This window comes from Canis lupus, chromosome 13, assembly GCF_011100685.1.
Source record: "Canis lupus familiaris isolate Mischka breed German Shepherd chromosome 13, alternate assembly UU_Cfam_GSD_1.0, whole genome shotgun sequence".
NCBI lineage: Eukaryota > Metazoa > Chordata > Mammalia > Carnivora > Canidae > Canis > Canis lupus.
The window spans coordinates 37602411-37621156 of record NC_049234.1 but is presented as its reverse complement, the minus strand read 5'-3'; the positions used below and the strand labels follow the sequence as shown (position 1 = coordinate 37621156).

Genomic DNA, 18746 nt, shown 5'->3' with positions numbered 1-18746 from the left:
GGGGGAGAGGACGTGAGGTGTAGGACCCGACGGGGTGAGAGGTTGCTTTGGGACCCCACGGAACAGGGACTTTGGAAGGCCATGGCCGAGGTGAAGGTGGAGCGCCGCGTCCTGTGCAGCAGGAGCGGGAGAAGCCGAGGAAGCCGAACCCCGCGAGGCTGGGGATTCCCGTCCCAGGCGTCTTCCGGGGACCCCCAGGCCGGGCAATGAACACCACACCCGGCCCTGGGCACGGAGGGGGCGCCGTGCGCGGGTAAGCGGAAGAAGCCACAGAAGGGTAGGACCCTCGTAGGACGGTCCTACTTGGTGTCCGTCCCCGGAATGGCAGGAATGCTGGAAATAGGCGCGGCTCGGGGCCAAGACCCCCTTTAATGGCAGGGCGATTCCACGCTGCGCAGGTCTCCCTCACCCCAAGGTCCTTCGGTGGGGGTGGGGGTTGGGGAGGGCACGGGAGGCGGGGCGGGCCCACCCGATCGGGCGGCTCCTCTGCCCTGGACGGGCCACGAGGCCGGGCCGAGCTCAGTGCTCCCTGCCAGGGCCGCTGGAAGAGGGGCAGAGCCGTGCACCCCGCTGCACAGAGCGACACACGCACACTCCCTGCGGGGGAGCGGCCATCCCAGGCCTGCCGGCCACCGCGCGCCACCACGGAGCAGGGCCTCCGATAAAGCAGCGACTGTCGGGCGGCGGGAGAAGGAAGCCATCCCTGTCCAGCCAGTGACCACGGAGCTTGTGCCACCTTGCCAGGTCCTCCCCGGGGCCTGTGAGCTGGGCGTCCTCGCGCGGTGAGGGGGATGAAGGGACGGGCTCCCCGCTCGTCTCCGTGGCTCCCCGTCCCCCTCGCCCAGGGGAAGAGCACGCCGCGGGCAGCAGCCCTCCTCCAGGGCGACGGCGTGCCGAGGGCGCCAGGTCTCTTCTTCCTCCGGGGACTCGCGCAGGGACAGATGCCGCCGAGGGGCCCCTGGGCACGGGCAGGGCTGGCACAGCCTGGGGGTGCCCTTCCTCCCGCTGCCCGGCTGGGCGCCGAGTGCCGGCTCTCCCAGGGGCCAGGGACACCGAGCAGAGCGGCCCCCGCCCGGCCTTGCCTCAGCCCCTTCCAGCCGGGGGTGTCCCCTGCGCCGGGCCGCCTGGGACAGGCTGCTCGCTGCTGCCAGCTAGGAGACCCCAGCCGGCTCTCCGCCGTTCAAAGCCCCTTCCTGCCACCGGGTCAGGCCCGAGGGGCCGCTGTGACAGGGCGGGCGGCCACGGCACACAGAGGCCCTCTCTCAAGGGAGCGTGTGGCTGTGCCTGGCTGAGGGCGCCCCAAGCCTGCTTCTAGAGGTTTCTCCGAGGTCATCCCGCGGCTAGCCAGAGACTTCACCATCCTCCCTGCTTGGCGAGTCATCTCCACGGCCCATCGTCCCCGTGAGCTCCTGGGTGGCTGTTCTAGTCAACGCGACCCTGACCTGGTCGTGCAGGCCCTCGGCTGGGGGCTTTCGCCATAAGCCCAGAGCCTCGCAGGGCCAGGAGAAGCCCAAGTGGACTGAGCACAACGGGTGGGGGTGGGGCTGGGGCTGGGGTGGGGCAACTACCGGCCACGCTTGCAGCTCTAGGCTGGGCACAGAGTATGGCCCTTGAGATGGCACCGAGCAGGACGAGGACCCGAGATTGGCAGCTCCTCAGGGGGCAGAGGGCACAGGGGCTAACAGATTGGACAGCGAGGCGAGGCGGGGGGTGGGGTGTGCACATCCGAAGCCCCAGGGGCTAGTGTCGGGGCGACAGGGCCTCAAAGGCCCCCGGAGGGTGCTCGCTGCCCGGGAGGGTGCTGGCGGCACCGGGCACACACCAGGGCCTGCCGCCAGGCATCCTCCCGTTGACCCTCTGTGCAAGGTGCCGGCTGCACTGTGTGGCTCAGGAAGCAGGGCCCAAGGGGACAAACAGGGCTGGCCGGGGTCAGGCAGTGGGCTGGCGGCGTGGGGGCCCGACAGCGGGGCGACACCCTAGTGGATGGCCCGGAAGGTGAGCAGGGGGAGGGTGGAGGGCATCATTATGAAGCGGTAGACCATCTTGACGTCCTCGTGGGTGAGGGTCTCCACCAGGAAGTTGTTGAGCACCTAGGACAGAGGCGCGGGTGTCCCCGGACAGCCTGTCACCCCAGGGTCCTGGCCCAGGCTGCGCGGCCTGCCTGGCCCCCAGCTGTGGGCCGGCTGTAGCCCAGGGGAAGCCAGTGGCTCCCAGCAGGCCGTCCTGCACGCCAGCCCCCACCCCAGGCCGGGCTCCGCCGCGTGGCGCCTCCCGGGGCCGCTCACGTGGTGCAGCAGCAGCAGCATCTCGGTCTCGGCCAGGCGCCGCCCCAGGCACTGGCGCACGCCAAAGCCGAAGGCCAGGCTGGGGGCCCTGGTGCCGGAGCCCCGGCCGTCCAGCCAGCGCTGGGGATGATAGCGCTCGGGCCTCTCGAACACGGAGGGGTTTCGACCCAGGGAGTAGAGCTGCACCTTGACCAAGGTCTGTGGACGGGGGAGGGGCAGTGTCGGCGGCGCCGGGCGGCCACGAGTCAGCCAGGCTTGCCGTCAGCTGGAGGGGCTGTGGGGCCCCACTCACCCCCGCCGGGATGTGGTAGTTCTGCAGCACCACGTCCGAGCCCACCTGGCGGTCCACCGAGATACCCACGGGGTACAGCCTGTGGACAGGGGTATCCCACAGGGTCGTCCGCTGTGTCCGCAGGAGCCCTGGCTTCCCTCCCACGGCCCTCCTGGCGCAAGGGCGCTGGCCCAGGGGAGCTCCCCGCCACCCTTTCGGGTCCCTTCTGGCTCCCGGAGGCCCGGGTCACGAGCAGCTCGTCCCTGGCACCTCCTGAGCTCAGATGAAGCTCCGCCACCCTGCGCAGCCCTGGGAGGAGGACACGGCCGAGCATGGCTCCCAGGGGGGCACTGAGGTGGCATCACGGAGCCAGAAGCGCCCCCATCCCTTCGGGGAGAGGAAGAGGAGGTACCGGGGATGCATGGTGGGCAAAGCTGCTCCTCGGCCCCAGGATCGGAGCACCGCTCCCCAGACAGCGGGGCCCAGGCAGCCGGAGGGGGTTGGGGGGTTCGGGGTGGGGGGGGCTGGGCAGGCCTGCCACACCCACCTCAGGGTCTCCTTGAGGGCGGCCCGCAGCAGGGGCAGCTCTGTGACTGCTGTCTGGGGATTCTCGGCGATGCCGGCCTGGGCCCCCCGGCTCTCCTGGCGCAGGGCGTGCTGCACATCAGGGTTGCGAGCCAGCTCGAACAGAGTCATCCACAAGGGGTAGGCCGTCTGCAGGAGCCACAAGTGTGGGTGCCTCCGCCCGGACCACCCCCCAGGACGGCGGTCTGCCCCGGGCATGTGCCTCTCCCCCTCCACCCTGGGGAGGACGGATCCCAGGGATCTGACACCTCAAGATCTAAAGCCCGCCTCATCCCCCGCCCTCGCATCCCCGGGGAAGCTCTGTCCAAGTTCAGAGAAGATCCAGGCCTCCTCCTCCACCCACTTGAGGGCCTGCCTCTCACCCTCCTCGGGGGCTCCATCTGCTCAGGGGCGCGCGTGCGTGTGCCAGGGGGAGGCTGCTCCTCGGCCCCAGGGCTGTGGCACGTCAGCACCCATGCAGTGATCTTCCCTGGGCACCGAGGGGCAGGTCAGCCCTGACCCCGTGGCCTCAACACCAACGGGCCACCCTGGGCCCTAAGTCTGGCTGGGCCTTGGGCTCCGCTCAGCTAGTTTCTCCCCCCGCAGGGTCGGTGCCTCTGCTCAGGAGCCGGGGTGCCCGGGCCAGGGCAGCACCTCGGGACGCGGGCCGAGGAAGGCTGGGTCTGCTTCCCCCACCGCCACCGCCACCGCTACCGCCACCCCCATCGCCCTGCTGGGTTGCCATTTGCTGGCTGTGCCACCAGCTGCAGCCCAGAGCTGCCCTTTCTGTCCTGAGCCTGTCCCCCGCAGGGCAAGTCCCAGGAGAGCCACATGTCCCTGTTCTCAGGAGAGGCCCCTCATGTGCACACCACCCTCCCCTTGGTCAGGCCCCAGACATCTGCGTGAGGTGTGTGCCACCGCAGGGCACTGGAGCCCCCGGGCTCCACACGGGGCGGGCTCGGCTCCCCAGTGGGGCAGAGGCCGAGCTCTCCCCTTGGAGGGGCGGCCCCCGCGCCCTCCCCTGCCCTCAGATCAGAGCCTTCCATCGCCTAAGAACAGGGGCGAGTGGGGGCCACTCTGTGCGGGGGGGGAGGGACGCGTCGCCTGGAGCCCGGGCGTCCGTGTCCTGGGGCAGGGCTGGTCCGGCCTGACCGTGTCCACGCTCCCGGCGGTGAGCTCGATGCAGTTGGCCCTGACGGCCTCCGGGCTCAGGTCCGCGCGCAGCAGCAGCTCCCCTACGATGCCGCTGTAGTGCTGCGGGCGGCCGAGGGCCAGCTCCTGGTAGATCCTCTGGATGGCTTCGTTGGCTGTGGGCCGGAGACGCAGGGGCCTGGGCCCGGGGCCGGGGGGCTCTCCACCTCAGCCCTGCGCCACGGCCCGCCGCACCGCCTCGCCCGCCCGCTCCTGCCCGGTGCTCGGGCCCAGCGCAGCCTGGCCCGGCCTCCCCGCCTGCTCCTGGGGGCCTCCAAGGTGCCCCGAGCGCCCCGCTGGGGCCGCAGCCCTCCCCCAGCCTCAGGGAGCTGGAACGGCAGCCCTGGGTCCCTGTGCCGCGGCACTGCCGGCGTCAGGTCCTCACCGTACTGGACGATGTAGTCCCAGGACTCAAAGTGCTCCTTCCACACCCTGGCACTCGTCCAGCGCGACAGGCCCCGCGGCAGGTACAGGAGCTGGGCCGTGGACCTCAGCATGGCCTCCAGGGCCTGGAGAAAGTGCAGGCTGGCAGGACTTGGGCTGGGGCCCAGCAGGCCCAGCCGCTCCCCGAACAGGGCCAAACTGCTGGCTGTGGACAAGGCACGCTGCTGAGCGCAGGGCAGCCGCGGGCCCCGAGGGCAGCCGAGGGCCCCGGATGGTCCCAGCCAGGGCCCGGCCCGCCCTGGCGCCAGCCAGCCCGGCACCTGCACACCTTCTACGGTGTAGTACAAGATGCTGGGCCGGATGTCCAGGGTCAGACTCCCGCGGGCATTCTGCAGCACTCTCGCCCTCAGGGCCTGTGAGAAGTCCCTGGCCACCCCGTCCACCATGGGGATGTACTTCTGGACGGCCTGTAGCGACAGCACGTCCGGGTTCAGCTTCAGTCGGTTCAGGCGCCACTCGGGCCCGTTTCTGTAGAGCAGACACAGGAGCTGCAGGGGAGGCAGATCAGCGCCGGGCCGGGCCGGGCCCGCACCTCCCCCCATCGTCCTGGTCTCCAAGGGGAAGGGGTGGGGCGGGGGGCTGCCTGCAGGGCCCGAGGGGCGGGCTGCCCTCCCTTGGACCCCAGGGAGAACCCTTTCTCCCACGGAGGCCTTGAGTGCCGTGCCCAGATACCCTCCATGTCCTCCCCCCCCCCCCCGTGCTCCCCTTGAGGTGAGGCCGAGCCCCACACATGCATCTGTGCCTGGCTGTGCCCCGAGGGTCCCCGGGTTTGTGGCTGCACACCCACGGGGCTCTTCTGGCTCCTCCCTCTCCCAGGAAGGAGGAGGGAGCCCAGGCTCTTGTCAAGCTCTGCCACCCTGCTCACGCCATGCCCCGGGGTGAGAGGCCCGTGGCCCCCTTCACCTCCACCCTTCCTGTTGCTGAGCCTGCTGCCCCTGTGCCGGTCATACCCGGGCCTGTCCCCGCGTGGCTTCCGCTCCTCCAGGGCAGGAGCCAAACCGCAACTTGCGTGATACACTCAAAAAAGACTCCAGGGTTTAAAGCCTTCCTTTCCAATTCGCGTGCCTTTTATTTCTTATTTGTATCCGGCTGCTATGACTAGGACCTCAATGGGTAAGGAAGAAGTAATGACACGTCCTCCCCACCTGCACGTGGCATGATACCGCAGACAGAAAACCCCTAAAGGCGCCAGCCCCGCCCTCCCCCCAAGAAGGCCAGAACTGGTAACTGAGTTCACAGGGTCTGAGAATACACAATGAATATACCGAGACCTGATGCATATCTGTATGCTAAGGATGAAGTAGCACGAAAGGGAATGAAGGAAACAATCCCATTTCCATTGCACCCAAAATAAGACAACACTTAGGAACAACCTTAACGGAGGACACGAAAACCCGGTACTCTGACAAGCGTAACACAGGTGAAAGAAGCTGCAGACGACACAGAGAAATGGGAAGGGAGCCCACGCTCATGCATTGGAAGGACCGATCCTGTTATCTGTCCACGCTACCCAAAGCGAGCTACACAGTCCGTGGAATCCTTATCTAGATACCAACAGCATTTTTCGCGGAATGAGAACAAATAACGCTAAAACGTGTATGGAACCCCGGAAGACCTTGAAAGCCAAAGCGACCCCGAGAACGAACCACAGAGCTGCAGGTCCCACAATCCCAGGTGTGAGGCTACACTACCGAGCGTAGTGATCGGTCCAGCCTGGTGCCGGCACAGAAGCAGGCGCACAGACCAAGGAGAGCTGAGCGGAAGCCCAGAGGAGGCCACGACTGAGCGGTCCATGGATCTCTACGAAGGAGGTGGAATATCCAACGGGCAGAGGACAGTCTCTTCAACAGGCGGTGCCCGGACATCCGGACAGCGCCCGGCAGAACGACGACACCGGCTGGCTTCCTACACCACATGCACAACTACCCTCGGAATGGATGAGAGAGCTCCGTGCGAGACCCGAAACCATACACCTCCCAGAAGACAGCACTGCCAGGGCCGTGTCTGACGTGGGCCGTCAAGGCATCTCTCTGGATGCGGTCCCCTCAGGCACGGGGAGGAAGAGCAAAATTAAACTATCAGAATTTCACCCACGGGGAAGTGTTTGCCCAGCGAAGGACACCGTCAACAGAAGCAGGAGAGCAAGCTCCTGAGGCGGAGAAGACTTTGGCAAAGGACGCGTCCATGAGCTCAATATCCAAACATTTAAGGAACTCATGCAACCGCACCCTGGAAAACACACAATCCCATGAAAAACGGCAGAAGGCCCGGATGGACATTTTCCCAAGGAAGACACAGCGATGGCCCACAGACACAGGCAGATGCTCCTCATCACCCATCGGCAGGGAAACACAGATCCCAACTACAGTGAGACAGCCCCTCACACCCATCAGCACGGCCACCGCCCCAAACCGCAAGAAATGACAGATGTTGGTGAGGCTGTGGAGAAAGGGGAGCCCTCGGGCACTGCTGGTGGGAATGCAGCCTGGGCAGCCGCCCTGCAGGACGGTAGGAAGGGTCCTCAAAGAGCCAAGAGTGGGGGATCCCTGGAGCTCAGCAGTTTAGTGCCCGCCTTCGGCCCAGGACGTGATCCTGGAGTCCCCGGTCAGGTCCCACATCGGCTCCTTGTGTGGAGCCTGCTTCTCCCTCTGCCTGTGTCTCTGCCTCTCTCTCCCTGTGTCTCTCATGAGTAAATATATAAAATCTTAAAAAAAAAAAAGTGAAACATCGTTCCACTACTGGCTGTTTCCCCAAGGAAAATGAAAACACACAGCGGAAAAGATATGTGCACGCTGAGGTTTCCTGCAGCCCTGTTTATGATGGGCAAGCTAGAGAGAGAGGCAGACATTTATATACGATGGAATATTACTCAGCCACGAAAATGAATGAGATCTCGCCATTTGCAACAACATGATGGATCTAGAGGGTATGATGCTAAGTGCCAATAGTCAGAGAAAGACAGATTACCATAAGATTCCGGTCGTTTGTGGAATTTAAGAGGCAAAGCCAATGCATTAACACAAAAGAGAGAAAGAAAGAAACAAAGAAAGAAAGAAAAAGAAAGGAAGAGAAAGAGAAAGAGACAGACAAAATTCCGAGTCTTAAGCAGAGAGAACACCCTGCTGGTTGGCAGGGGGAGGGGGCCGGGGTCGGGGAAACTGGGCTGGGGACCCAGAGTACACTTGTCGTGATGAGCCCTGAGCAGCGTATGGCCGTGTGGAGTCCTTATGTTGTCTGCCTGAAACTAATGTAACAGTATCATGGAAGTATGCTTTGATTAGGAAGAAGAGGAAGATGATGTGAAAGAAGAAGATGATGAAGAAGGAGAAGGAGGAGGAGGAAAAGAAGAGGATGAGGAAGGAGGAGGAGAGGTTGAGGAAGCAGAAGTGGGTACCGAATGAGAAGAGGAGGAGGAAGGAGGTGTCAGAGGAGGAGAGGAAGAGAAGCAGAAGGAGAAGAAAGAGAAGGAGACTCTTCCTCTTCGTCTCCTTCGCTCTCTTCCTTCTCCCTTTCTTTCTTCCTCAAGAGGAGGAGGAGGAAGAGGAGGACAAGGAGGAGGAGGAAGAGGAGAGGAGAAAAAGGAGGAGACGGAAAAGTAGGTGCAGGGGGATGGGAGGTGCGGAGGAGCAGGAGTCGGGGCAGGAGGAGGAGAGGCAGAGGGGGAGGAGGAGGAGGTAAGAGGAAGCAAAGGAGGAGGAGGAGGAGGAGGAGGAGGAGGAGGAGGAGAGCGTTCTGGCCAAGTGGGTGCTGAGCAGTAATTAGAGCAGATGGTCTCCGGGGAAACCAGGGTCCCGAGCCCATCAGCACGGCCGGCTCCAGGGCGCTGTCCGTCTGTCAGTCCGTCAGTCCGTCAGTCCGTCCGTCCGGCGGATGGTGGAGGGAGCTGCCTTCTCAGGCACACGAGAGCACAAGCAGCGTTTCCACGGCTGGCTGCCTGCACATAGAGACGAGGATCGTGTGCGCTCACGGGCGCCCAGAGAGATGCACACGCCACACGGGCCCCGGGCAGACACGCACGCTGACACAGACGACATGCGTGAGCACACCCACAATGCCCACCTGCACATGCACACGACACACCTGGATGCTCAAAACTGGGCACACATGTGCAGATGACACACTCTTAGGCATGCAGGCCGGTACCAAAACGCACACGCACGTGTGCACAAAGAGCAGAAGTGCGCACACATGCCAACACGGGGAGACACCGCTCAAGCACGCACACCACGGCATGAGCACAAGCCAAAGGCAGCCATCGTGGGCAAACACACACGTATTCACATGCCTAAAACAGCACCGACCAGTGAGCGTAATTGTGGGCCCACTCACACTCCTGGGCAGACACCCACCACACACACACGCACCCAAGGGTGCATACGCGGGCTCATAGCCTCCTAGGCTCTAGGTGGGAGGCCTAGAGTTCAGCTTCTGAACAAAGGCCCCTCCCTCTGCCGCCCGCCCTCCTCCCACCCTGGCCTCGCCCTCCGGAGCCTCCTGTGCTCAACCCCAGGGCCCACGGGGCAGGGGCCGAGGGCTGCCAACCCAGGGGGCCCCAAGGCCCCAGCACACACTCCCAGGGGCACCTGGCTGTGACTCCAGTCCCCCAGGCCTGGGCCTCCTGACCTGTAGGAAGGGAGAAGGCCACCCTGCCTGGGCGGGCCAACTACAAAGGCCTGGGTGGAATGGGTGCTCCCTCGTGGAAGCGGCCATCCTGCTCTGCTGACCTGTGGCCCTGCTGCCCCTCTCCAAGGCCCGGGAAATGCGGGCCTCCCCACCCCTCACTGGCCTCGGGCCGGGGTGCTCAGGGGCTGCCCGCTCCCTCCCACGCCTCCCCCCCCCTCGCGCTCACAGCAGGAACACGCCGCATTTGTGCCCACGATGCTGTCGGTAGGCCAGCCAGGGGTCCAGGGGCGGCCGCCAGGGCTGAGGGCTCTCCACTCGCTGCAACCTCTCCACGTCCTCGGGCAGCATCACGTGCACCATGTGTGTCCCTCCCACGTCATACCTGAGGGACAGAGCTCAGAGCCCTGCTGGGGGGCCGGGGCCTCCCTGGGGCTCCCCGTGCAGAGCCACCGGCCTGGCTCCCGTTGGCCTCTCCGTCCTCCTGGGCCGTGGACGGGGCTCGAGCTCGGGCTCCTACGCCGTCTAACCGGGGAAGCCTCTCCCTCTCGGCCGTCCGCCCTCGGCCGTCTGCCCTCTGCCTCTCGGGTCACCGTCCGGGGAGCCCTGCAGCCTCACAAGAGCCCCGGCGGGTGTCCGGGGTCAAGGGCACGGAGCAGCCACTGCTCAGCCCCCAGGCGGCCGCTGGGGACGCGCAGCGCCCTGCACCCGCAGGGACTCGGAGCCGGGAGGGACAGCCGGGCAGGGTGCTCCCAGCGAGGCGGGCAGGAAGGCTTTACCTGAAAATGGGCCCCAGCTCCTGGAAGGTGCGGTGCATCTCCAGGTGGAGGCTCTCAGAGCCCTGCTGCCTCCAGATCTGCAGCACTCGCATCCACTTGTTGCCAGGACAGCGGGGCACGGCTTCGAAGGGCAGCACCGCCCTGGGGGCCGGAGCGGCTCGGGTGCCCAGTGTGGGTGCCCTGCTCAAGGCCAGCCAGGGCCCGGCCCGCCACCCTCGCGCCTGTGTCCTGAAGGCCATTCCGATGCTCCCTCCGTCCCCTGTCAGCACAGTCCTTTTATCTCGCCCTGAGGCCTGGAGCGACGACTCGATCGCGTCATGGGAGAAGCTGTCCCTGGACGAGGCCAGGAAACCCGGCTCAGGGGTCAGGGCCGGCGGAGGAGGAGGAGGAGGAGGAGGAGGAGGAGGAGGAGGAGGAGGAGGAGGCCGAAAGAGATGGATGGGCGCCTCACTCCCACTTGCGCAAGGCCTGCTGGTGGCCGGGCGTTGAGAGCAGGTGCGGGGTGTGGCCCGGGGGCCCAGGTGGCTTGGCCAGGGTAGGGCCCTCGCCCCCTCCCGGGTGGGGGAAGGAGCAAGATGGATGGGTCCTTATCTTTTCAAGAGATGACAGGGGCCTGGGCTACTTTCCTCTCCCTCTACGAGGACCAGGGCAGGAAGGAGCGGAGCGCGTCATCCCATCGACCCACAGGCCTTCTTGGACTGCTCTCCCCCTGGCCTCAGGCTGGGTGCAGGAGACCCTGACACTAACCTTAAGCTGGCTCGTCCCACCAATGAGCGCTTTTGGTCCTGGGGCCGGAGCCGGGGCATGGGGGCTGAAGGGGGGGGCAACGGGGGAAATCCAGAGAGCCAACTGAGGGTGGCACTGATGGGGCCGAGGCCCTATATGCCTGTCTGGCCTGCAGGCTCAGTTCAGGAGTAGCCAGTGGCCAGGACACGAGGGTCACTGATAGGATGCCCGGCAAGCCCCTCCTCGGCAGGGAAGCAGGGGGGCACAGCTGGCGTGGCCCACGCGTGGCCTGTGGGCCTGGGCCTGTGCTCAGTGCCTACGCCCTCCTCTCTCATCTGCACGCGTGCTCTCGGGGCTGCAGGCTGTGAGCTCAGGCCAGGCGGGAAAGGATGGATTCTATGATGGGGTGTGTGCTCGGGCTCCCGACCCTTGGAGGGTGGATCCACAGTTCGGGGTGCCAGGGCATCTTCCTGACACCTGGCGGCATTCCCACAAGGTGGCTATCGCTGTCACGGTTCCCATTTTCAGAGAGGGGACAGAGGCCCGGCCACTGCCACTTCCCACAGGCCCTGGTTCCTCGCAACCCCCCGACCCCCGCGTCAGATGCCACTCCTCCCCTGCCCTGGCTCCTCTGTGCTCCCCTGCTGTGCCTGCAGCCCCGACCCTCATTTGGGGAGCGGACGATGGGGGCAGCCGCCCCAGCTCAGACTGGAGGCAGGTTGGAGGGCGCGTGAGGGTTTTAGCAGGGACGGTGGGATCTGAGTCTGTTTTCCAATTGGCCTCAAGGCAGCGGCTCCCTGCTCCTGACCCTCCCTGAGGGAGTCCCCGGGTGGGGCGGCCGAGGAGTCAGAAGTGCCAGGCCCCCCGGCTGCAAGCCGAGGCGTGCTGTGCCTCACCCCGGAGGGTGCACGGGCATGTGTCCTCGGGCGACAGAGGCAGGCGGGAGCCACACCGGCCCGGGCCCAGGCCATGCGGGACACTCCCGCTGCCCGACCTGCCCTGTGATCCCCTCCCCACCACCCGGGGCACTTGTGGCCTCTGCAGGGCTGTTCTCTGCCCCGGGCCAGCTTTCCTGTCCCCACACAGTCTGCCTCCAGGGATGCGAGCTGCCCAGGGAACCACGGAGCGGCTCCCACAGGGAGATGCCGGCAGAGGACGCCTCCTGGCTGGTGTGCACGCAGGCGGCTGTCGGGGCTGCTGTTCCCTGTGACCACCGCCCTGGCAGGCCCTTCCTGGAGGCCTCCTCTGGGGAAGGCAGGCCTTGGGGGGTGTCCTCTGAGCCAGTGCTGGGGGTGGGGTGGGAGGAAGGGGCCATCCCGGCCGAGGCCCGACTGGCCCGAGAACGACATCGCCAGCCCGGGCCCTCCCGGGGCCAGCTGAAGCCACGCCAGCTGCAGAGGTAGGACGAATGCTCGGGCGTGACCCTGTGAGCCCACACACCAGTGCCGCTTGCCGGTCAGGTCCAGGTCCGTTGTATGGAATTCCCTATGTTCCGTCTCCTGGAGTCCGGGTGGGGGAGCTGGGTGTGAGCAGCTGTGGGGGTGCCGCCATCAGAGGAGGGCTGTCCCGGGATGATGGCCCCACCCCATGCCGGGGACTCCTTCCCTCCTGGGGCTCTCACGCCCACATCATCCAGTCTTCCTGGCCCTGGGCCCTCCCAAGGAAGCCCAGAAGCATGCGACTACTACTCTTTACAGGGGACACTCGGGCTCCCCTCCTCCAGCACTGACGCCCTCAAAGGCCAAGACGAGGAAAGAGGGTCAGAAATCAAAAGTGACAAGGCTGGTGTTCCCAGAGACACACTCGTCAGCGGGATCACTGTCAGAGGGTTTGGACTCACCCCAAGGCAGGCTGTGGGCTCTGGCCAACTGGGTGTGGGCCCCGCCTCCCGTCCTAAGGCCCCTCAGAGGCAGACGGTGAGTCAGTGGGCGGAAAACAAGTTTAATGCCACAGGTTCCAAGCATGAGCAGCGAGTCCACGTCATCTGTGCCACCTGCAGAAGGTGGGCCCGAGCCATGCTCTGTGGGTCACGGCAACCTGAGGCCCGCGAGCCCCGGGGACAGCATGAGGAGGGGCACCAGCCAGGCACTGCTGCTCCTCACGTTGCTTGCGCTCCTGCTTTCTCTGTAATAATTTGCTTCGGTCTCATTGAGCTCTGGAGAGTCAGTATTACACAAGGCCCTCACGCAGCATCTCACGTAGAGGAACGGTGTGGGCTTCAGAAGAACGAATGACCTTTCTTTGGCAGGATTCGATGAACTCATTGGGCAATAACGAACACACTGCTTCGACACGTAGTAGTATCGGGCAAACATTCCTAACAACAATAAAGAGAGAAATGAATGCCGTGAATCGAAAGCAGGTCCCCCAGAGCACCTCCTGCCTGTACCCACCCAGCCCTGACCCACTCGGGGTGCCCCCGCTCAGAGGCTCTGGTTAAAGAGGCCCCTCCATCCAGGGGGGAGTCTGGAGCCACCGTCCAGGCAGATCGGCTCAGGCCTCTGTGATCAGAGTGCTTCCGGGGGGCGGGGGAGGCTTGGCTGCAGAGTGGCCTCGAGAGGTGCCCCCACCCCCGGCCTGTCCACGCCCACCGGGAGCCTGGGCCTGGGCTCTCCCTTTGGGACCTTACCGGCTCCTGGGCCTCAGCTTCTCACTACCAGGTGCACGGGCCTCTGAAACCCCGGGCGCACGTGCGAGCTCGGACTCTTGCCCGTCCTCGCCACTGCCCGGGGCTCAGCGCTGGCCTCTGGACGAGCCGCCACCCAGGGCCCGGGAGCCAGCGCTGTCGCCGTGCACCTGCACGGGCAGCAGGGTCGGCACTGTCCGCGGGGCCCTCTTCTGGCTTCACCTCATCGGCAGTTCCTCGTGCTCATCGCGTCCCCCCAGGAGCCTGTGAGGTCTGCGCGGGGCATGTGCGCGGGCCCTCCCGAAGCGGCTGCCAGACTGCCTCTGATCTGGGGAGCCCTGACCTGGCCACGCCCTGGGGTGTCGGCCTCCAGACTCCTCTTTGGGGGGAAGGGCTTCGTGTGGCCAGAGGCTCTTGGGGGATTCACACGCGACTGAGTGATGGTCTCCACACATCTTCCAGCACACGCATTCCTTCCAGAACATACGGCAGCCCACGGCCCTACTCGGTGGCTCTCACGTAAAAGCTACTCTCCGAGGGACAGGGGACATCGTTAACACATCGTTCATTCAAAAATGAGTACAGGTCAGGCCGCCTGGCGGCTCAGACTGTTGAGCGTCTGACTCTGTTTCGACTCAGCTCCTGATCTCGGCGTCGAGAGGTCGGGCCCCGTGTTGGGCTCCAGGCTCAGCAGAGTCGGCTTGGGACTCTCTCTCCCTGTGCCCCTGCCCAGGTGCATGCACCACCTGAGCTTCCTCTCCCTCTCCTTCTCCCTCTCCCTCTCTCGGGTACTTAAGTAAATGCTTAGCAAAATAAAAATGGACACAAATACACCTCTGCTGCTTTCTTCCTCCACCCACTATTTCCTCTTTCCCACTCTTGGGGGTCGACCCCGGGGTGGCACTGGTCCTCCGCAAGCTGGTCTCCTCGGCCACCTGCTTCCTTCCAGTCCTGGTCACAGGATCTTGTTCTCCAATTGTTTTTTTTTTTAATCCAATTTTTTTTAAACGTGACTTTTGATTAGTTATTCCTTGAGAAGAAAAACATGACATACCCTAGTTCCTGCAGGTTATTACTGATCTGCCAGCAAACCCCAAAATGAACTGAGATACTCACTCAGGGCAATAGAGGCACACAAGTGTATTCCCTCCGGACATTCTGTTGGATTCTGGCATTTGAAACTATGCTCCTTCTCACAAACATGACACCTCAGCAGGCCTGAAAGGGGAAATGAACACGAAGTGGAACGTTCCAGTCTCCAATCCTACGAGGTGAACGCCCACCATCCCCTCCCTCCTCCACGTGACCACAACCAGTGGGTCCGAGTCCTCGGTCTTCTCTCCTGGGGTTCCCTCCGCCTCCCCCAGGCTAACCCACACCCAGACACCATGCACGGCCACACACACACGCACACACACACAGCACTGCACCCGCACAGCCTCACCGCAGCCTGCGCACGCACGCCTTCCCGCACAAGCATGCTCCCCACACTCACAGGCCTGGCGTCTCATGCTCAGCGGCTCGCGAGACTGGCCGTCTGCTCTCGCGGGCCCTCCCCACTGGCCTCCCGGCCCAGCTAACCGCCTCCAGCACCCGCTGCACCCTCCTCGACCCCCGGGGCCTGCACCCTGGCCCCCATGCCGTTGCCTACTGTTGGGTCACTATGAGGACAGTTACCCACTCCCAGGAGAGAGCCGGTCAACCTCTCGCGGCGGTGCCAGTCCTCCGAGACAACGCTGGAGGGTCCCAGAAGGACCAGGTGGGCTTGGCTCCCCCGATGGCTCCCAGGAAGACAGTGTGAGGGGACACCGCGGGGACCACGGGGTGCTGGGGAGGACACCGGGATTCCGGCCATGACTACGCCTGCCCCCCCTTGGCGGGGGGCCCAACACTAAGAGGCTGCCCCATCAGGCGTCCCTATCTGTGGGCCACTCTCCTGACGCTGTCCTGCTCCCAGCTGCCTGTGCTCTTCCCGTCCAGAACCAGCTGGGGCTGTGGGGGCGACTGGCCGGGTGGCCACCCTGTGTCCCAGACTCATCATGGCCTGCCTCCTCACAGCAGGAGGCCGAGGGACCCAGCCTTACCCTGTGTTCCTGACACGGTGACATTTGTCTCCACCCTCAGCAGGTCCACGAGCAGGAGCAAAGCAAGGAGGATCATCATTTCCCGCGGTGCCTGGGCCTGGACGCAAGGAGCGGGCACACGTGGTCAGCTCTGGGGTCCCAGGGTTACTACGCTTGGCTGCCTCTGTGTCCACCCCAGGGCCACGGGTGGCCGGGTGGTCTTCCTGGGACGGCGGGCACCTCCTGGCGCATCCCCTGGGCTGGCAAGCTGGTATATGCCCGACCGTCCATGCCAACCAGATCCCGGATCCGGCCCCAACCCGACCACTCCCAGCCCTGCCCCCTGACACCACCCCCGCCCCCAGCACAGCAGCCACCCAGGCCCGGCCCCACGTGCCCAACCGCGGCACCAGAAAGTGAAGCCACTGACTTTCCTCAAAGGATGGGTCCTTTGTTTTCGACTCCCTCAGGGACACTCTCCACGTTGGGGTTCTCACCCTACTGATCCTAATACAAGCAGTGGCTGGGTATGTGAGTGACGCGCTGCCCCTGCTCTTTTATTTTATTTTTTTTAAGATTTTATTTATCTATTCGTGAGAGACACAGAGAAGCAGAAACACAGGCAGGGGGAGAAGCAGGTCCTGCAGGGAGCCCGACGCGGGCCTCGATCCCCAGACCTGGGATCACGACCTGAGCCTAAGGCAGGATGTCCAACCGAAGAGCCACCCAGGCGTCCCTGTCCCTGTTCTTTTGAACGTTTCTTTTGATAGCTCAATTCTGTACTTTTGGTGCGGTTTTACCTTCACACGTAGATCTTTTGAAGCAACTTTCCTTCTCCCTGTTGCCCGACTGACTCTACTCCCCGTTTGTCACTTCCCCATGGAGCCGTATCCTTCCTGGTCACCCAATGAATCATGGCCGTTTGCAGGCAGTGAGCCTGTCCCCCTCTCCTGTCTCCGGGTCCCTTCCTTACTTCCATGATCTCTCCCCCCCCCCGCCCCCCAGGAGGCGGCAGCCGGAAGCATGGAGCCCTACCCGTTGGGAGCTGGGCACCATCGTTCCCAGAAGAAAACACTGGCCGAACCGAAAACCAAACACAGCTCTAGGCCCCTCGGAGAACTGGGGTCACAGAACTGACAGCGCCCAATCCCGTGAGCGAGGTGCAGCCCGCGACGAGCCCCGAAAGCCCCTTACCTGCAGCAGAAGCTGCCGGAGCCTGAGGCCGGGAGCAGCGCTCACATGCAATTGTGCCCAAGTGCTGGAGGCGGGCTGTGAACAGCAGTGCCCGGGAGTCCCCCGCGCCCAAGAGCCCACGACCAGCCTCGGGCACTTGGCCACCAAGCCCTTTCTTCTTCTTTTGAAAGGACAGCAGCTGCGAGTGCCACAGAACACACCCTCCGTCCTGGGAGCGAGGCCTGGGGAAGATGTGAGCCGAAACCGGACGCACAAACCGGCTCGCTCAGGGACGTGACACCTAAGGGCACTAGAGCTACAGCTGACATCCCACAGAGTCCCGGTCCCAGGGCCCGGCACGCGAAGCCTCACGCTCAGGGCCCGTCTCCCCCACGGCCTATTAACGCCCACCGCGGGCCCACTGTCAGCCGGAAGACCAGGCGAGCCCGGAGCCAAGGAAACAGCTTCCAGAGGCCAAGGCAGCGGGAGGACAAGACCTCTACAACAGAGACGTCCCCGTCACGGGACAAGCGACGGGAAGGGACCAGGATCGGGACCCGCAGAGCGCCAAAGAAAAGAAAGCAGATGATGCGTGAGAACCCGTGTACCGTGGGTGTGCAGACGGAAGGTCTGCGAGTCACAGCGAGGTCTGGAGCCCACAACCACCGTGGCGGACACGAGCAACGCTGCCCACGGCGCCTCAGTGGACTCACAGCCACGGGGACCCGGGGAGCCTGAAGCCACGTCACAGCCATCTCCCCAGAGCGACCCCAAGACGGAAATTGAGAACACAGATCACCCCACGCGTGCGGGCCCGTGCTCCTGAGCAACACAGGGCCGTTGCAAGGCCCGGGAGGAGCAGAGAAGGGCCCAGAAGAACCCCCTGTAGTCCTAGCGGCACGTCAACCGCCAAGGGCTTTCCAGCGCTCCTCCTGAGCGACACGACCCTGACGACGGTGGAAGCCGAGCCACCACGCCGGGTGCCGCGGCCGAAACCGACACCGAGAGGCCCGCACACGCGCCGGCACCCAGCCCGGCACGTGCACACGGCAGCGAGTCGAGGTGCAAACGTGAAGGAACGCGGCGCCCAGACCCAGGCAGAGGACGGCGAGGACCCGGGAAGGGGAGCCGCGCTGCCCCTCGCGTCAGGCAGCCCGCAAGCCCCGGCGCGGTGACCCGCGGCGAGGCTCGTAGCCAAGGCGTGCGCCTCTGGAACCTGCACCTGCAGGAACGGACCCTCCACGCGCCGCACGACGGGGTCTGGGCAGCGCCGCCCGGGCGGGACGGCGGCCCCGCGGTCGTGCGTGTCCCCAGCCCGGGCGGGACGGCGGCCCCGCGGTCGTGCGTGTCCCCAGCCCGGGCGGGACGGCGGCCCCGCCTTCCTAGCAGAGCCCGGCGGAGGCGGCGCAGGGGCGGCCCCGGGAGCGGGCGCACAGCACGGCCCGGAGCGCGAGCGCCACGGCCCAGAGCACGACACGCGGAAGCAGGCCAGGGCCGGGGGCGGGTGCACGCCGCCGCGGAGCCCCGCCCACGCCAGAACCTTCTGGAACCCGCGGCCGCGCCGCCCGCACCGCACCTGCTGTCAGGGACGTCGCGCTGCCAGCCCCGGGGGCTCAGCCCAGGACCTCCGGGAACCTTCTGGAACGGAACCTGCCGGGGCGGGGGCGGGGGCGGGGGCGGGGCGTCCTGCCCGCGGACCCTTCTAGAAGGCCTCGGCCCAGGGCGCGTGCGCAGCGGCGCAGGGCCTGGCGGGACTCGAGCGGCCGGAGACCCCGAGGGGACGCGCCGCCGGGGGAGCGCAGTGTGGGCCTGAGCGTCGTCGCGCTCGCGGGTGGCGGCCGAGCCTCCGAAGTTCTGGAAGGTCCGCCTTGGGGCCGCGTGTGCGCGGGAGGAGCAGGGGCTGCGGGGGGCGGGGGGGGAACGGCGGGACGGTCTTGAGGGTCCCGGAGCGCGCCAACCTACCGGGCGCCCTCCCCCGACGGCCCCACCCCCGGGTCCCCTCCC

General features: G+C 65.3%; 2 protein-coding genes across 4 annotated transcripts in view; both read right to left on the bottom strand.

Moving 5' to 3' along the window:
* Window positions 1–1176: 1176 nt before the first annotated feature.
* Window positions 1177–10520, bottom strand: CYP11B2 (cytochrome P450, family 11, subfamily B, polypeptide 2). 3 transcript variants are annotated; one of them, XM_038555706.1, is made up of 9 exons: window positions 10155–10509; window positions 9605–9760; window positions 5024–5223; window positions 4697–4900; window positions 4273–4427; window positions 3104–3270; window positions 2578–2656; window positions 2286–2483; window positions 1177–2090 (listed from the first exon to the last, which is right to left on the bottom strand). In XM_038555706.1, exons 1-9 carry the CDS (start codon window positions 10391–10393, stop codon window positions 1977–1979), a joined length of 1512 nt encoding a protein of 503 aa, XP_038411634.1. In that variant the 5' UTR covers window positions 10394–10509; the 3' UTR covers window positions 1177–1976. The 3 variants fall into 3 exon arrangements, with proteins under 3 accessions (XP_038411634.1, XP_038411635.1, XP_038411636.1); XM_038555707.1 differs by lacking the exon at window positions 9605–9760 and having other exon boundaries at window positions 10155–10520; XM_038555708.1 differs by lacking the exon at window positions 2286–2483.
* Window positions 10521–12801: 2281 nt separating this feature from the next.
* The window catches only part of LOC119874440 (lymphocyte antigen 6K-like), a 61428-nt gene continuing 55483 nt past the window's right edge, over window positions 12802–18746 (bottom strand). The window contains exons 8-11 of the mRNA XM_038555712.1: window positions 15591–15687; window positions 15184–15333; window positions 14623–14724; window positions 12802–13197 (exon numbers count right to left, since the gene is read on the bottom strand). Of these exons, the coding sequence (XP_038411640.1) occupies window positions 12908–13197; window positions 14623–14724; window positions 15184–15333; window positions 15591–15687 (639 nt within the window). The 3' untranslated portion in view covers window positions 12802–12907. The remainder of the gene's footprint in view (window positions 13198–14622; window positions 14725–15183; window positions 15334–15590; window positions 15688–18746) is intronic.

Bases quoted from the DNA above. Each gene is read 5' to 3' on its own strand.
- CYP11B2 (XM_038555706.1), bottom strand. From the start codon at position 10,393: ATGGCCTTCAGGACACAGGCGCGAGGGTGGCGGGCCGGGCCCTGGCTG. The intron at 5,224-9,604 runs GTGAGCGCGAGG...TCTGCTCTACAG, and splicing joins AAATGCGGCGTGTTCCTGCT to AAACGGGCCCGAGTGGCGCC. The intron at 4,428-4,696 runs GTGAGGACCTGA...TCCGGCCCACAG, and splicing joins GGACTACATCGTCCAGTACG to CCAACGAAGCCATCCAGAGG.